Below are 19646 nucleotides of genomic sequence, written 5' to 3' on the forward strand. Positions count from 1 at the left end.
ATTTTATTTATTTATTTTTTTTGGTTTTTTCAAGGTAGGGTCTCACTCTAGCCCAGGCTCACCTGGAATTCACTATGTAGTCTCAGGGTGGCCTTGAACTCATGGTGATCCTCCTACCTCTGCCTCCCAAGTGCTGGGATTAAAGGCGTGCGCCACCACGCCCGGCTTCAATTTTATTTTTGTTAAAATACAGTATCACCACCCCATCATACCTCAAAAGGGCCCCGCCTGAAACTAAGAACTGGCCAAACAAGCAAGGGTGCTGTTTTCCTGATGAACCAGATACCAGCACAAGGGGGAAGGAGACCAACACAGAGAAAAATCAATGCCTACCAAATCAGAGAGCCAGAGCCCCAGAGGCCCCCAATACCTCATCACTGAAGCAGACCAAAAATGAACCCCACATGGCTCAGGGAAATTTTGCGGAAGAGGGGGAGGAAAGAATGTCAGAGCCACATGTTGGGTCATGATATGCAGAGACATTTATTGTACCACTAACTGTGGGCTTACTATACAAATGCACGACCCATATACCTCAACAAGAAGGGGCCAATGGGGAAGAGGTAGGTCATAGATGAGCCTAATAATGGTACCAAACTGACTGTATATGCTGAATACAAAACTAATAAAAACAAAAAAGAAAAGAGAAAATATAATACAGTATCAGACAAAAACCAAAAGGTGAGGAGGTCATTTTAGGGACATCAAATTGACAAAAATAATAAACTACTAATGAAACATTTCTGACAGTAGTATGGAAGACAAATTAGCTACAAAAGCAAAACCTTGTTTGATCTAAACCATTCTTTGCCCCAGAATTCATGTTAAGAACAAGATGCAACTTTTTTTTCTATGAAGCTTTGCTACTGAAAAAGAAAAATGTTAGCAATACTTATGTACACAGAGATTGGCTGGGTAAACCATGGTAGCATCTCACAAAAAATTTGTAGAGACGTTTAATAATTCAGTAGAAAAAACAGGTTAACAGCCAGTACTGTCTTCATTATCCTCTTATAATGTATGGGTACATAAACATTGACAGACTCAATGTAAATACTATAGAAATTTGGAGGCAGCAGCATGGACATAATTTAAACTTCTTCCAATTTAATTTATTTTTTTTAAAAAATAGTTATTTATTGGAGAGAGGGAGGGAGGGAGAGAATAGGCACTCCAAGGCCTCCTGCATCTACAAATGAACTCTAGACCCATGTGCCACTTGGTGCATCTGGCTTTACTGGGGTACTGAGGAATTAAACCTAGGCCATCAGGCTTTGCAAGCAAGTGCCTTTAACCAAGCTGAGCCACCTTTCCAGGCCCGATTTAATTCTTTGTGCTTTGATATATTATTGTAAGAAGCTTCTACTGACATAAACACCTGGTATGTGCTGCTTTGGCAGAGCTCCAGATCAGTAGAGTAAGAAAAAGACGTGTAGCCCAGTACAGAGGATCTTCCTGTCTCTAATCCCAGTACTTGGGAGCCTGAGGCAAGAGAATGACCAGCCTTGGGTACCCAGCAAATCAAGGCCAGAATGAGCCACGAGACCTTGGTTCAAAAGGACAAATTTAAAGTGAAATAAAACAAACAAAACCAGTCTCGGTTCTCTATTAAGAAGTAGGCCAATTACACAAGTGAAGACAACACACTAACTGCAGAACTAAGAGTTTCATTCTTGAGGCTAAGAAGACTCGGAACATAAAGGCACTTGTTTGCCCAGCCTGCTAAGCCCAGGTTCAATTCCTTGGCATCTATGTAAGCCAGACACAAAAATGTGGCACAAGCATCTGGCATTTCTTTGCAGTAGCAAGAGGTCATGGTGTACCCATACCCCCTACCCCAGGCATGGGAATATATAAAAACATGAAAAAAATTCAGTTTCATTCTGATGGCAACAAGGGAAAGTTGGGAAAGCTTTACAAAGTAACCTCACTGGAAATGCTCGAAGGGGGACTTAAATGTCAACATAGTAGATGGGGCAAAGGACAAAGGCTCAGGCGGGTCCTGCCCAAAGACTACAAACCATTGTCAAGTGTGACACACATGCTCTTACAAATAAATTAATGGCAGTGTTAAGGGGGGAAATTATTTTAAAACTTCTAAAAAGCTGAGCATGGTGGCTCATGTCTTTAATCCCAGCACTTGGGAGGCAAAGGTAGGAGGATCGCCACAAGTTCAAGGCCACCCTGAGACTACATAGTGAGTTCCAGGTCAGCCTGGGCTAGGGTGAGACCCTACCTCAAAAAGACACAAAAAAATAGGGCTTGAGAGATGGCTTAGTGGTTAAGGTGTTTGCCTGCAAAGCCAAAGGACCTTGGTTTGATTCCCCAGGACCAACATAAGCCACATGCACAACATGGTGCATGTATATGGAGTTCATTTGCAGTGGCTAAAGGCCCTGGTGCACCCATTCTCATTCATTCTCTCTCTCTCCTTGTGTGTCTCTCCCAAATAAATAAACAAAAAAAATATTTTTAAAGAAAATAATAAATAAATAAACTTCTAAAGCTGGGGACTGCAGACATGGCTTGGTGGTCAAAGCACTTGTTTACAAAACCTAATGACCTGAGTTTGAATCCCTAGTACCCATATAAAGCCAGATGTACAAAGTGGCAAATGCATCTGGAATTTGTTGGCAGCAACTGGAGGTCCTGGTGCTCCCATTCTCTTTGTCGAAGCAAAGGCCGAGGCAGAGGATCACATTGAGTTAAAGGCCAGCCTGGACTAGAGTGAAAGCCTACTTTGAAAACAGCCAAACTTCTAGGGACTGAAAACAATCTTCAGTAACTACTTGTTTGTAAAGTGACTTTAGAAATGAAAATCTAAATTATAATTTACAAGTAAATGAAGAAATATACATAATAAGTTTAAATTACCTTTTTGATGAATTTTTCTACTATTTGAACTACATGCTTATAAAGCTGAAAAGAAAAGGAAATTGTGGTCATTTATTGATTTCTACATTGTCTTTAAAGAAAGTATTTAAAACCTTGAAATTTGCAATTTAAAAATTAGTAAGGCAGTACCAATGAATAACCCATTAGAAGCAACCCAATATCAACAAATGGAAAAAAAAAAAACCTAAATAACTTGACAGAATGGAAATAGCCCAAACAAAAATTACAAAGTTTTCCTCCGAACAGAAGATATTAGATATTATGAAAGAACAATGGAATGAGACCAAGGGAAAAAGCAAAACTTACATAATATTAAAGTGTGGGCTTGGTTAAAACATTTAATTTCAGGGGTGGAGGGATGGCTTAGCAGTTAAGGCACTTTCCTGTGAAGCCTAAGAACCCAGGTTTGAGTCCCCAGTACCCACATAATGCACAAGGTGGTATGTGCATCTGGAGTTCACTTGCAGTGGCTAAGGGCCCTAGTGTGTCCATTCTCTCCTCTCTCAAAAATAAAAATAAAGGGCTGGAGAGATGGCTTAGCGGTTAAGTGCTTGCCTGTGAAGCCTAAGGACCCCGGTTCGAGGCTCGGTTCCCCAGGTCCCACGTTAGCCAGATGCACAAGGGGGCGCACGCGTCTGGAGTTCGTTTGCAGTGGCTGGAAGCCCTGGTGCGCCCATTCTCCCTCTCCCCCTCTACCTGTCTTTCTCTGTGTCTGTCTCTCTCAAATAAATTAAAAAAATAAAATAAAATAGATTAATAGTTGTCAGCTAGTAATAGCAACTCATATGAACAAAATAAAGACAAAATGCTTTGAAGAAATATGCTACAATGCAAATGTACAGTATTACCATGAACCTTCAGCAACAGTTTATTACTGCCCTTTGATTCAAGTCTAAACTAATCCACAAAATAAATTTTCATGCTTTACAACTGTTTAAAAAATTGAACAGCTTTTTAAAAGTAAGCATTTTTATCATATTCTTACCTTAATAGCCTTAATAGCAGCTTTAGTGATGAGAATCATCTTGGCTCTAGAGATGGGAGGTTTCATATCCATAAGTGAAAAGAGCTTTAAAAACAAGAAAAAAAAAAGGTTAAAAAACAAGGTCAATTCTCTTGTTCAATAAGATTTTTCATTCTAACAGCTAAGAAACAAACCTCTGGAACAGAAATTAAACTGACAAGTAAGTAAAAATTATGAATTTTCCTACATATCCTTATCATCACTTAGGAGACAACAGGAAAACGGCGTATTAGGTATGGTGGTGCACGCCTTTAATCCCAGCACTTGGGAAGCAGAGGTAGGAGGATTGCTGTCAGTTCGAGGCCACCCTGAGACTACATAGTGAATTCCAGGTCAGTCTGAGCTAGAGTGAGACCTTACCTCAAAACCCACGCCCCCAAAACCAGCTAGGTGTGGTGGCGCAAACCTTTAATCCCAGCACTCAGGAGGAAGAGGTAAGAGGATCAATTTGAGTTCGAGGCCACCCTAAGACTATCATGAATCCCAGGTCAGCCGAGCTAGACAGTAAGAACCTAGCTCAAAAAAACAAAACAAGACAAATCCAAAGAAAAAAATTTTTTTTAGCTTCTAACATAACACATCTTTATCAAAGGACTCAAAAATTATGTTCCTGGGCTGAATGTAGCAACAGTAAGAATGTCAATATGTAATGTCATTTCCATCTAAATCTTAATCCAGTATTTTGGAGAACTTTCAATAATTTATAAAATCAAGGAATAAATTTAAAATGCTATCATAAAGTTCCAAGCGTCGATGATGCTGGTGTAGGAATTCCAATTTTCAATTTTCTTTATTTAGATACAAATAAAACCAGCCCATTATTAAAAGACAATACCAAAAAAGTATCAAATTTACTGAATCTTAACAGTAATCAGGCAACCTAAGTCTACAACACACATTAATATTCTTTTTTCCACAAAGGTTTAAACCCCACCAAGGTATTAACAATGAGCTATAGAGATTATAAATAACTGATGTGTATAATGGTGTATACCTTTAGTTCCAAAACTGGGGAGACTGAGTCAAGAGGATCCTGAGTTTGAGGCCAGCTTGCAGCTAACAGAGTGAATTCCAGTTCAGCCTAGAGTATAGCGAGAACCTACTTCGATAAAAACCCAAAAAGATAAAAATACTGCTATTAAGAAGCTTTTATTGGGGCTCAGGAGGTGGCTCAGTGGTTCAAGGCTCTTTGCAAACTTGTCAACCCAGGTTCAGTCCCCTAATATCCACATAAAGCCATATACAAAGTGGTATATGTGTCTGAAGTTCATTTGCAGAGGCATGTGGCCTTGGGACACAAATTCTCTTCCTCTGTTTTCCTTCTTCTCTTCCATAAATAAATAGCCCTACCTGCCAGCATAGCACAGGAATTTACAACTTCGAAGCTTCTGAAAACTATGGCTATAAAGGGTCTACAGATCCAGTGACAGCTACTTTAGAAAACAGACAGAATGGCAGATGTAATCCGCATAAAGACTGGAGACACTAGAGAGGAAAAGGTAGAATTTTTCTGTAATAATTAATTTTATAAACTAGTGTAGATTCTGCCATATAGCAGTATAGCCAATAATCAAATAAAAGACTAAGTAGAGAACCCTAACAAAGAAATTAGGGGCCGGTGTGGAGGCACATGCCTTTAATCCCAGCACTTGGGAGGCTGAGGCAGGATCATTGCTGAGTTCAAGGCCACCCAGATCAGTCTGAGCTAGAGTAAGACCCTACCTCAAAAATAAATAAATAAAAAAGAAATGAGGGGACCAATATCTGCATACCTTTTGCAAGCATCAGAAAGGCACGGTGCATTCTTGCTTTCTTTAATCACATTGAGAATGTGTTTACAGATGACACTCAAAAAGAAAAAAAGGAACACCTTTAATCCCAGTGCTTGGGAAACAGAGGTAAGAGATCACTGTGAGTTTGAGGCCAGCCTCAACTACAGAGTGCCAGATCAGCTTAGGCCAGAGTAAGATCCTATCTCAAAAACAAACAGGTTTTTGATGCCGGCCAAGTAAAACTGTCAGTTCTGAAGTTGACACTTTTTTTTTTTAAAGAAAGAGAAACACATCTAACTTTTTTTTTTAAATTTTTTATTTATTTATTTTGAAAGTGACAGACACAGAGAGAAAGACAGATAGAGGGAGAGAGAGAGAATGGGCGCGCCAGGGCTTCCAGCCTCTGCAAACAAACTCCAGACGCGTGCGCCCCCTTGTGCATCTGGCTAACGTGGGACCTGGGGAAGCGAGCCTCGAACTGGGGTCCTTAGGCTTCACAGGCAAGCGCTTAACCGCTAAGCCACCTCTCCAGCCCAGAAGTTGACACTTTTTGATAGTGGATTTATACTCTTAGACAATGCTACATACTGGCTAATTTATTCAAGACCATTGACCAAAGAATTGTAGCTGAATTATTATTGAACTGATTCAGTGATGACAAAAACATACTGACTATAGTTCAAACTGAATATCCAAGTAGTCACAAATACAGATCTTCAAAATATAAAACAAGTCCATGCTAGAAACACATGCATCTTTAGTGAAGAAAGTACAGCAGAAGCTAGGAAAACAAAGGGGGAAAAAAAATCCATGGTGTCAGAGCAGGGAACACCAGAAGAAAGTGGAAGCCTAGAAATCAGAAAACATTCGGTACCTGATAATTAAGTGCCTACAACACACAGAAGCTTTTGAAAGTGCAATATTGCAATACAATACTTAATGTTAACTTTTGGTGCATAAATGGTCCTTCATTATGGCAATGACTATGATACCTTCGTGGGGGAATAGAGATGATATTATGGTTTGGATTTGAAATGATCCCCTCTTTCCCTAACAACTCAGTTTTGAATATTTCTCAGCTGGCAGAGCTTTATTGGGAGGCCTTGGAGCCTTTGCAATGTGGGTACTGGCTGGTGGTTGGACCGCCGAGTAAGCAGGATGAGCCTTTGAAGGTTCTCCTCATTTTGCTTCCCAGTCTGCTGTGATGTGAACAGGCTCCCTACATGTTCCCACTGCCATGAAGTGGGCTGCTACATCAGGCCTTCAGTGTTACAGAGAAACCCTCTGAAATCTTAGCCAAAAATAGTTTTCCTTCCTGAAAGTGTCAGATATTTTGTCATAATGACCAGAAAAGTAATATGGGGTCTAGGAATATATGCAAGACCCTATTTTGATTCCAGCACTACAAAAACAAACAAACAAACAAAAAAACACCTATCAACGAAGTTTAAATGATCAAACACTGATTGGACTATTCAAAAGCAATTAAGCTTCAATTTCATAAGACTCATTAACAAACACAATATTTTTAGATCTCTATTATCTCAGGACATGAGGGAGAGCTTTAAATAGCCAGTATTCTGTATAATGAAAAAACCAGTAGATGACAAGTTCAAGGCTAACCTTGCCTCAAAATATAAGTTTAAAAATGAAAAAATATTTTTAAATACATATACTGTTCAGTTGTATTCTATTTATGTACAGATTGTTTTTCTTATTCTAAAGTACCAGGAAATCATTCTAAAGCCAATTACTTTAAATTAACTGATGTAAATGATTTATTATTAGTTTGTCTTTTTCTTGCCTCATGGATAGCAAAACTGCAATTTAATAACCTTAAACAAAATAGCTAACTATAAAGGTTACTGATAATGGCTCAATAATCAGAAGAGTAAGAATTAGTTTTGTGACAGTCTTAAGATTTTGATTATAGATTTCATAATATATTAGTCATGGTCAGAACACAGGCCCAGGACATCCTGGCTCAGCTGCTGGTCAAGTCTAAGCATGTTTCTTCATCTGTACAATGTAATTAACAGCTCACACGTATTTAAGGAAGATTAATAATGAAACCCACACAATACAAATAAAATAGTGCAGCACCCAGCACAAGACAAATGCCAAGAATTGTTAGCTATTAATTATTACCACCACATAGTTATGCTGAAATAAAAAATCAGGGGATAATAGAGAATATTGCTGTTTCAAACTAGAGGCTAAAAATTGTGAAAATAATTTAAGTACTGGTAATTCTCTTTCTTTCTTTCTTTCTTTCTTTCTTTCTTTCTTTCTTTCTTTCTTTCTTTCTTTCTCTTTCTTCTTTACCAGAATAAGGTACAAAATAATATAGCATAGCACTTACAGGCAAATGCACTTGCTTTTATGTAACAGTTTCCAAGACACCCTCTCATACTCAGGTCTTTTACATGAATGGTGTAGAATTTGCATATTACCTCTGAATATCCTCTCATATACTTTTTAGTTATATCTAGACAACTTGTAATACCTAATAAATGTAAATGCTAGGTAAATAGATGCTATACTATATTGGTAAGGGAAGGCAAGAGAAAGGAAGACTGTACAGTGTTCAGACACAATCATTGAAGGCACAAAGGACACCATGCACAAGGCAAACAATTTCCAAACCAGGAGAGCTGGCAGGAAAATGAGACCCTGAAATGAGGGATGCTTCCACAGGGTATGCATAACACTTTACAGCTAATTTAAGTCCTGCTCTTCGAACTTGTATCTGAGTCTGAAATTAAGACATTCTTACCGTGCCTCCCAAGTGCTGGGATTAAAGACATACACTACCACACCTGGCTCAAAATTCTATTATTTTAGACTGAAGAAAATAAGGCCCCAAACTGACTACTGGTTGGATCACCTGTCAATAATATAAATCCCTATACCCCATTAATAACATTCTTATGCACAAACTTTAGAGGGGGGGTATAAAAGCATTATTTCTACCAAAAAAAAAAAAAAAACTAGCTTAGAGCAAACATAACAGCATATACCAAGTAGATAAGCTATGAAAAATTGTTGGAAATTGGTCCCACATGCCTGTAATGAGGTAATAGGGAGAAGATCAAAACTGAAGATCATCCTTGGCTATATAGGGAGTAAGAGGCCACATGCGACTCTCTCAACAAGATTAATTCATACTGGTTATTTTTGATCAACATCCAATCTCAGTCAACAAACCTCAAGGAGTGGGGGGACTATCAGCTTTAAACATGAAGCCTATAAACTATAAGATAGTACAATTCCACCAAAATCTAATCTAGAAGAACACCAGACATTGTGATGAATCAGTAAGACCTGGTTTTAAATCTGGGCCAGCCATAGAGGACTCTGGGCAAACTCACTAGCCTTTCTAAACCATAGTAACACCCTTATTCATCCATTCTAGGTTCTATTCCCAGGACCCACATTAGCTAGCTGCACAAGGGGGCACATGTGTCTGGAGTTTGTTTGCAGGGGTTGGAGGCCCTGATGGACCCACACATTCTCTCTCTCTCTCACTCCCTCTTTCTCTGTCAAATAAATAAAATAAAAATAAAATATTTTTAAAAATAGCTGGCCTCTAATCCCAGCACTTGGAAGGCACCATGAGTTCAAAGCCACCCTGAGATTACATAGTAAATTCCAGGTCAGCCTGAGCTAGAGTTAGACCCTACCTCGAAAAATAATAATAATAAACAAATAAAAGTGTACCCACAGGGCTGGAGAGATGGCTTAGTGGTTAAGGCTCTTGCCTGTGAAGCCTAAGGACTCAGGTTTGGTTCTTCAGGACCAACGTAAGACAGATGTACAAGGTGGTACATACATCTAGAGTTCATTTTCAGTAGCCGGAGGCCATTGTGAGCCTATTTTTCTTCCTCTCTCTTTCATATAAATAAATTAAAGTATTTTTGGCCAGGCGTGGTGGTGTTTGCCTTTAATCCCAGCACTCAGAAGGCAGAGGTAGGAGGATCGCTGAGAGTTTGAGGACACCCTGAGACTACATAGTAAATTCCAGGTCAGCCTGGGCTAGAGAGACACCCTACCTCAAAAAAACAAAAAGAATAATTGGGGGGGAGGGAGAGACAGCTCAGCAATTAAGGCATCTTGCCTGCAAAGCCTAAGGACCCAAGTTTGATTCCGCAGCACCCATATAGTCAGATGCACAAAGCGGCATGTACATCTGGAGTTTGTAGTGGCTAGAGAGGCCCTGGAATGCCCAATGTCTGCCTCTTTCTCTTTCTCTGAAATAAATATTTATATATATAAAAAATACTCTAACGATAAACCAGAGAGTTACAGAGATAATCAGGGAGGATATTTGCATCATAACCTTTTGTAGAAGTTATTGTTCAGGGATTCATCAAAACATGGTACTCTATTTACTAACAGCATAAACTTTGACAAATGTCTTAGTTGTTCCATGTGACTACACAGAAGGAATATCAGACTAGGAAATTTTTTTAAGATTTTTTTTTTTTTTGACTGTACTCTCAGTAGCCCCATGAAATTTAAATGATTATCACCACCACCATCATTTTGAAGATGAGGTCTCTTTCTCCCTCAAGTCTCATACCCGAGCCTTCTGAGTGATGGATGGTATTGTTAAATTTGTGCCACTATGTTCTACAAGGAAATTTATTCCTTAAAGTTCTAGAGACTGAAAGCAAGAAGGGGCCAAATGTTTTAACAATAGCCTGTTTCCATAATAATGGAATTAATCCACATGGCAGTTTGAATGTGAAATGTCCCCCAGAGCCTCATATGCTGTGGCTAACCTAACTGGCATAATCCCCAGCAGGTGGCAATTTGGGGGGTGGAGCCTTGCTGGAGGTGTGTCACTGAGGGTGGACCTTGAGGTTTATTAGCTCAGCTCCAAGCCCAGTCTTTAGACTTTTATACAGATGTGAGCAAGATCCTGTTGTTGCCATGCTTTCCCAATCATGATGATACTTACCCTCAGGACTGTAAGTTTAACCTTTCCTCCCATCAGCTGCTCCTGGTTTAGTGTTTTGATCCAGCTATGAGAAGGTAACTACAACAGTCCCCTGGTGACCCTCTCGTTAGGCCACAGTTGCATGAAAAACATGAACACAGCTCCACACATAAACTTAAAACATGTAAGCCATACCAGTAAGTTAACTGTTTGAAACTTCAAGAAGTTTTTAAATTAAAATCAACAACAACAACAAAAACCCACAGGGCTGGAGAGATGGCTTATTGTTAAAGAACTTGCCTGCGAAGCCTGAGGACCCATGTTTGATTCTCCAGGTCCCATGGAAGCCATCTGCACAAGGTGATACATACATCTGGAATGCTAGAGGCCCTAGCGCATCAATTCTTTCCCCTGCCCTTGTTCTCTGGCATTAAAAAAAAAAAAAGTCACAGACATCTATGACCTCACAGTGTCTGACAATGCCTATACAAGACCATCATAATAGGAGGGAAAAGGTCATGACATCAAAATAAAAGAGAGACTGATTGAGAGGGAGAGGGGATATGATGGAGAGTGCAGTTTAAAAGGGGAAAGTGGGGGAGGGAGGGCATTACCATGGGATATTGTTTACAATCATGGAAGCTAATAAAAAAAAGAAAGAAAAAGGCTGGTTGCATTTGCCTTAAAAAATAAGGTTAATAGTTTTATTAGTTATGGCAATCCTATGCACTGAGTGTCTTCATACACTCAGCACAGTATAACTTCTATTATGTCTCACCAATCTTTTTTGTTGTTTTCTACAATTCAAATACTGCATTTAGAGAACTCTCAGGTGAAAATACTCTAGCATCAAGACTTTAGTGAATCCTACTTGATTTACTCGAACAGTTACAGCAGTTTTCTTTGTAGTATCTTCCCAATCCTTTTCCATTTCTGCCCTGTGGCATGACTATAAATATCTGCAGATTATCTTTTTTTCTTCTCTTTCCTCTTCCTGGTGTGTACATGTAGTATGTGCTGTGTGCATGGTGTCCAGGGGATGGAGTGGAGTCTTCTCTTCTACTGCTCTTCTGTCTTATTTCCCTGAGACAGAGTCTCTCATTGAACCTGGAGCTTGTTAGCCTTCTGTTCAACAGGCTGACCTTAAACAAGCCTGTGAGTGATCCTCCTATCTCTGTCCCCCTCAGTGCTGGTGCCAAAGGAACCAGTCATGCTTGGCTTCTTACATGGGTACAAGCACTCTTATCCACACTGAGACACCTCCCACTCCCTTCTTTACTACTATGCTAAATGGTACAATTTCCAGATGTAACTACACCAATTCCTTGAAAATGTAATATCCTAAAATTATGGAGTTCAAATATATCAATATTGTAAAAAATTACCAGTCTTAGGAGGCTTAAAACAAGACACATTATCTTACACTTTGGAGGTCAACAGGGCTATATTCCTGGACGCTCTAGGGAAGAATCCATTTCTTGCCTTTCCAGGGTCTATAAGGTGCCTACATTGCTTTGGCTCATGGCTTCTTCCTCTATGTTCATAACTAGGAGCTTAACATCTTTCTCTGACTCTTTTGAAGAAGGCCATCTCAGAGAATCTAGGAAAATCAACCCCTACAAAAATCCTTAATTTAATCACATCCCAAGCTTCTTTTGTTGTATTAGGTAACATATTCATAGATTATAGGAACCACATCATGGATATTTGAGGGAGAGGAGTCCACTACTTTTTTTTAAATTTTTTGTTCATTTTTATTTATTTATTTGAGAGTGACAGAAAGAGAAAGAGGCTGATAGAGAGAGAATGGGTGCGCCGGGGCTTCTAGCCACTGCAAATGAACTCCAGACACGTGCGCCCCCTTGTGCATCTGGCTAACGTGGGTCCTGGGGAGTTGAGCCTCGAACCGGGGTCCTTAGGCTTCACAGGCAAGGGCTTAACCGCTAAACCATCTCTCCAGCCTGTACTTCTTGCATTGAATAAATAGTGCTCATTCACAGCTGTAATCAACTGAAACCCTCAGGCTATTTTTGGCCACTGTTGCTGGTTCTTGTTAAAACCATGTTGGCTTTAAAAAATGTTTATTTATTTGTAAGCAGTGAGAGAGAGAGATTGAGAGAGGGGAGAGACAGAGAGAATGGGTACACCAGGGCCCCTAGCCACTGCAAATGAACTCCAGACGCATGCAACCCCTTGTGCATCTAGCTTACATGGGTACTGGAGAATGGGACCTGGGTTCTTTGGCTTCACAGGCAAGTGCCTTAATCACTAAGCCATCTCTCCAGGCCCCATGTTGGCTTTGATAGTCATTTTCAACTATGGGGTACTTTGGAAATTCTTTTTTATTTGAACCAGCTTTTTTGTCATTAGCTCACTTTGTATGCTCTACTCTAAAAGTCAGTAGTAACGAAAGGGAAGAAGGGGAGATAAGGGGGAAGCAGGATGAGCTTACCTGTAGGGCGACTTTGATAAGACCCAAAATTACTTACAGCTAAAGTCCATGTTAATACTCTCATCCTGCCTCTACTTTTCTATTTATTTACAATGCAGTATGGTCTAAACTTTTCTTTCTCAAAGATATGATGTGTATTCTTCACTAGACATAATACACTTGGTATAAGATTGAATTGTATAAATTGTTAGTATGTTCTGGCTATTAGTAACTAACAAATACTAGAAATTCACAAAATAAGGAATAGAATTGGCACATAAATGTAAACTAGCATAGGGTTTATCTACACCTGCTATAACATGCCTTCTTTCACAAGTCTGTTTTGAAATTAAGCACTCAAGGAAATGAAAAGAATTAGAACATTACATTTTAAGTGTTTTTTAACCTTAAAATTCCTCCAGTAAACCAGGCGTAGTGGCGCACGCCTTTAATCCTAGCACTTGGGAGGCAGAGGTAGGATCACTGTGAGTTCAAGGCCACTCTGAGACTACATAGTAAATTTTAGGTCAGCCTGGACTAGAGAGAGAGAGAGCAAAAAAATCTTCAAGTACTATTTCCCTTCTGAGTTTCTCTCCAAGAATTTCATCCTTTGTTTTCCTTAAACCTTAAAAGAATGTGTTGTTTTTTTTTTCCTTTTTCCCTGCTGGGCTTAGTGGCTCTCCCCTTTAATCCCAGCACTTGGAAGGCAGAGATAGGAGGATCACTGCGAGTTCGAGGCCAGTCTGGGACTATAGAATGAGTTCCAGGTCTGACTAGGCTAAAGTAAGACTTTACCTTGAAAACAAACAAAAAGAACCAAAAACACTTTTTCTTAATTTACTTAAAATGGATTATGATTACATCTAGCACGCTTTTTTTGTCATTATGACTTATGAAATGATAAAGCAAATTTTTGTTAAGTCCTGTTATTATTATTTAATTGTACAATTTAAATAAAACAGGAATAGTTCCAAAAATTAATCTATGTATTTATTATGGAAATGTATTCTACAGTAATCCTGGGACAATGACTTAATCCAAATCAAGAGTTAGAACCAGGCAGGCATGGTGGCACATGCCTTTAATCCTAGCACTTAGGAGACAGAGGTAGGAGAGACTACATAGTGAATTCCAGGTCAGCCTGGGTTAGAGTGAGACGCTATCTCGAACAAAAATAAATAAATAAGAAGAAATCAAACAAGCCAATCAAAAAAAAAAAAAAAAACCCTGGGCTATGAAACTACATAGAGTTCTCAAGAGAAAAAATACAGATGGCATATAAACATCTTAAAAAATGTTCTACATCCCTAGTCATGAGGGACATGCAGATTATAACTATGTTGAGATTCCATCTCACTCCTGTCAGATTGGCCACCATCATGAAAACCAATGACCATAAATGTTGGTGGGAATGTAATCTGGTCCAGCCATTGTGGAACTCAGAGTGGAGGTTCCTAAGACATCTAAAACAGATCTACCACATGACCCAGCTACAGCACTCCTAGGCATATATCCTAAGGAACTGTCTCACTACCTTAGATACTTGATCCACCATGTTTACTGCCACTCTATTCACAACAGCTGGGAAATGGAACCAGCCTAGATGTCCCTCAAATGATGAGTGGGTAAAGATATGGCACATTTACACAATGGAGTTCAACTCAGCAGTAAAGAAAAATAAAGTTATGGAATTTGCAGGAAAATGGATGGATTTGGAAAGGATTATACTAAGTAAAGTAATCCAATCCCAGGAAGACAAGCGTCACATATTCTCTCTCACATGTGGATCCTAGCTACCAATGATTGAACTGTGTGAGGAGGAAGAAAACTCAGCAGCAGAAGCCAATAAGCTAGAAAGGAGATATAAAGGGACTAGAAAGGAAAGGAGGGGGCTACTTAATAGGATGATGTTGTATATATGTAAGTAGAAGAACAGATTAATGAAAGTGAAAAGGCCTAAGTGAGGTCAAGGAAAGAGATTGAATACAGGAAAGGTGAGCCAGGCGTGGTGGCGCACACCTTTAATCCCAGCACTCGGGAGGCAGAGGTAGGCAGATTGCAGTGAGTTCGAGGCCACCCTGAGACTCCATAGTGAATTCCAGGTCAGCCTGGGTTAGAGTGAGACCCTACCTCGAAAAACAAAAAACAAAACAAAAAAAACAAAAAAAAAAAGAAAGAAAAAGGAAAGGTGGAGGGACAGGTAATCAAAATCTAAAAGGACATAAATAAATCATTTGGAAACCTACTTTTTTAGACAATGGAACACTCAGGACCCATAGATTACTACTAGAAAATTTTAAGTGCCAAGGATGGGATACCTTCCAGTGAGCTGTTGGCCAGGGATGTCCCTGATGCCCCCAAAACATTTCAGGCCATTGCTGTGGTCCTTGGTTTCCCACCAGGAATAGATGGTAAGACCCTATTGCTGAAGACGCCCCATACTTGGGCTGCAAGGTCACTGAGAAATCCTGCTGGAACTGAGCTGATAACCTCCTCCATGTTGACCAACTGACAGAAAGCTGGGAAAAGCCACACTGCATGCAGTTCAATGGGAGAGAGAAATCACCAGTGAAGATACTTAACAGTGGACACTGCAAACCTTTTATTTTGCCAGCCAGGCCAAATGAGCCAACGGGTGAAATAGTGGCACATCTGTCATGGTGGAAACCAACTGCTCTCTATTTGGACTAGAGGCCTGCTCCTTGGGAAGGAATACATCCGTGACACTGTAAACCTAAAACAGAAGTAGTCATGAACCCTAGGGGGTATAACATCTGCTGCTGTCTGGCAAAATGTATATACTATGCTCATCAAACTGCCCAGTAAGCACTTCTCTTAATGTTCATACCCATATATTAATGCTACTCTCTCACTTTTGGTAGAGAATCTTCTCTTTTCAGATGGCAGTGACCTTGGGATGACTCAGAAGGCATCATGGTGCTGGGAATATGTTACAGAGGAGTGCTCAGCACTGAAAAATCTCTATCACCCCTTCCAAGGCTCAGGGTCCATTGGGGAAGAGGTGGCAGAAAGAATGTAAGAGCCGAAGGAAGGGTAGGACTCCTTACAATGTGCTCCTCCAGACACCAAATGGTGTGGATATCCATAATCTCAAGCATCCATGATCTCACAATGCTTGATAGAACTACACAACACCATCATAATAGGAGGAAAAAGGTCATGAAATCAAAATATGAGACTGATTGAGACAGGGAGGGGATATGATGGAGAGGAGAGTTTAAAAGGGGCAACTGGCCAGGCGTGGTGGTACACTCCTTTAATTCCAGCACTTGGGGGGGGGGGGAGGGAGGTGTAGGAGTATTGCTGTGAGTTCAAGGCCACCCTGAGACTGCATAGTTAATTCCAGGTCAGCCTGGGCCTGAGTGAGAACCTACCTCAAAAAACCAAATATAAATTAATTAAATAAAATAAAAGGGGAAAGTGGGGGGAGAGAGGGGGGCATTAACCAGGGATATTGTTACAATCATGGAAGTTGTTAATAAAATAGTAAATTAGGAACCAGGCGTGGTGGCACACACCTTTAATCGCAGCACTCGGGAGGCAGAGGTAGGAGAATCGCCAAGAGTTCAAGGATACCCTGAGACTACATAGTGAATTCCAGGTCAGCCTGATGAAGAGTGAGAGCCTACTTCGAAAAACAAAACAAAAAAATAAATAAAAATAAAAAAGTAAATTAGGGCTGGAAATGGCTTAGCAATTAAGGCATTTGCCTGCAAATCCAAGGGACCCAGGTTCAATTCCCCAGGACTCATGTAAGCCAGATGCACAAAGGAGCGCATGTTTGCAGTGGCTAGAAGCCCTGGCACATCCATTCTCACTCACTCACTATCTCTAATAAGTAAAATAAATAAATAAATAAGTATGTATGTATGTATGTAAGTATACTTGCAAGAAGAGGGAAATAGAGAAAAGACAGACAGAGAGAATAGGCATGCCAGAACCTCTAACTAAGGCAAACTCCAGATGCATGCACCACATTCTGCATATGGCTTTATGTGGGTACTGGGGTCTCAAACACAGGTCGTCAGGCTTTGCAGGCAAGCACCGTCACCACTGAACAATCTCTCCAGCCCCCAGCAACTGCAAATGAACTCCAGACACATGTGTACCCTTGTGCATCTGGCTAACATGGGTCCTGGAGAATCGAGCCTTGAACCAGGGTCCTTAGGCTTCACAGGAAAGCGCTTAACTGCTAAGCCATCTCTCCAGCCCTTGTCTGCAAATTTTAAGGACCCAGGTTCAATTCCCCAGTACCCATGTAAAGCCAAATGCACAAAATGGCACAGGCATCTGGAGTCCATTTGCAGCAGGTAGAGGCCCTAGCGCACACTTTGTCTTGCTCCTTGCAAATATAATATTTTATATATACATACATACATACATACATACATACATACATACATTTATTTATTTATTTATTTATTTTTTTTTTTGAGATAGGGTTTCAGTCTAGCTCAGGCTGACCTAGAATTCTCTATGTAGTCTCAGGGTGGCCTTGAACTCATGGCGATCCTCCTACCCACTGCCTCCCAAGTGGTGGGATTAAAGGTGTGCGCCACAATGCCCAGCCATAAACATGTTTTTTAAAATGATAAAATATGGCTTGACTTTATCGAGGTATGACTTATCCATGGAATAAGCCCTATTTAAGCCAGGTGTGGTGGTGCATGCCTTGAATCCCTGCACTGGAGAGAGTGGTAGGAGGATTGTTGTGAGTTCAAGGTCAGCCTCGAACTACAGAAGGAGTTCCAGATCAGCCTGGGCTAAAGTGAGACCCTATCTCAAGAACAAACAAACAAACACTAAAATCATATTTAAATTTAACCGTTACTAGGTTACTTGCAAATTAATAAAACTTTTGCTGTTTGTTTTTCAAGGTAGGGTCTCACTCTAGCCCAGGTTGACCTGGAATTCATATGTGGTCTCAGGGTGGCCTTGAACTCATAGTGATCCTCCTACCTCTGCCTACTGAGTGCTGGGATTCAAGGCGTGAACCACCACACCTGGCTAAAACTTTCTTACATTACCACAAATTGGGGCTGGAGAGATGGTTCAGTGGTTAAAAGAGCTTGCTTGCAAAGCCTGACAGCCTAGGTTCAACTCCTCAGTACCCACACAGCTGTATGTACCGAGTGAAGCAGATGCCTGGAAATTCATTTGTTGCAGCAGCAGGCCCTGGTGCAGCCACGTCAATAATCAAAAATTCTCCATTTAAAATGTTTTAATAACCAGAGTCTTTGAATGTATAAAATTCTAAATCTGGGGGACTGGAGGGATGGCTTAGCAGTTAAGGTGTTGCCTGCAAAGCCAAAGGATCCTGGTTCGATTCCCCAGGACCCACATTAGCCAACTACACAAGGAGGTGCACGTATCAGGAGTTCATCTGCAGTGGCTGGAGGCCCTGGTGTGCCCACTCTCTCTCTCTCCCCTCCTTTCTCTGTCAAATAAATAAATAAATAATGAATTTTTTAAAAAAATCTAAATCTGGGGCTGGAAAGATGGTTCAGCAGTTAAAGGTGCTAAGCTCGTCAGCAAAGCTTGACAACCCAGTATCCACATAAAGCCAGATAGATGTACAAAGTGGTGAATACACGTGGAGGTTGTTTACAGTGGCAAGAGGTTCTGGCACGCCCATTTATTCTCATTCTTTTTCTCATTCATTCGTTTCTTCATTCTCTCTGCACATCAGTTTTCAAAAAATCTAAATCTTGAAAATCACAGTTTTAAATATATTCCTAGAGAAAATACACAAATTTTCTGAAATAAGCCAGGAGAAAACATTTACTGCATTGTTTCATTTGGGGCGCAGGGATATACTGGGGATCAACCCCAGTACACATGGTACACAGTACTCTTCCACTGAGCTACACCCAAACCCAAGGTCTTTATCTTGGTTAAGTGCTATAAAATTGTTTCAACTACTCCTTCATAAAAATCTACTCTTAAAAAAAAAAAAATCTACTCTTCATATGTCTAAAAATTCCAAACCAAGTACCTTTGTAAGAAACAAAGTTGCACCATATTATTCTTAAATCCAATGGTCAAAGAAATCTTTTTTCCTTTCTAAATCTTACATTTTCCCATAAACACATAAACCTTTTCTAGTTCTAAAATTTAAGAGAACCACTTTTACAAAATAAACATGTAAGTGCAAAATTAGTTTTTTTAATTAAACATGAGTAGCAATATTCATTTTGCATTATTTTTACTTTTTTTTTTTTGCCAAGTCCAAAGTCTGTTACTATTTCTGCTGGTAGAAATAATTTTCTAAGTTGTTAATTATTGACTGTTTTCCCTATAAAGTATGCCCCAGTTTAATTTCATTTAAGACAACCTCTTGCCAGGTGTGGTGGCACAACCCTCTAATCCTAGCATTCAGGAGGCAGAGGTAGGCCACCCTGAGATTATATATTCCAGGTTAGCCTGGGCTAGAGCAAGACCCTACCTGGAAACCCTTCCCCAAATCCTAACAACCTCTCCCACAATTTACAATTCTCCACCTGTATCCAAACTTCTTACACAGGGAACTACAAAGCTCATCTTTCATTAAAGCTTTTTTAT

The 19646-nt window shown here is 40.0% G+C and overlaps 1 protein-coding gene across 5 annotated transcripts in view; it reads right to left on the reverse strand.

The window, feature by feature from the left end:
• Scaf4 (SR-related CTD associated factor 4) overlaps positions 1–19646 on the reverse strand; it is a 71726-nt gene that overhangs the window by 41445 nt on the left and 10635 nt on the right. For all 5 annotated transcript variants that reach the window (XM_045149723.1, XM_045149725.1, XM_045149722.1 and 2 more), the window contains exons 2-3: positions 3881–3964; positions 2875–2919 (exon numbers count right to left, since the gene is read on the reverse strand). In XM_045149723.1, the coding sequence (XP_045005658.1) occupies positions 2875–2919; positions 3881–3964 (129 nt within the window). The remainder of the gene's footprint in view (positions 1–2874; positions 2920–3880; positions 3965–19646) is intronic.

Source organism: Jaculus jaculus, chromosome 5 (assembly GCF_020740685.1).
Source record: "Jaculus jaculus isolate mJacJac1 chromosome 5, mJacJac1.mat.Y.cur, whole genome shotgun sequence".
NCBI lineage: Eukaryota > Metazoa > Chordata > Mammalia > Rodentia > Dipodidae > Jaculus > Jaculus jaculus.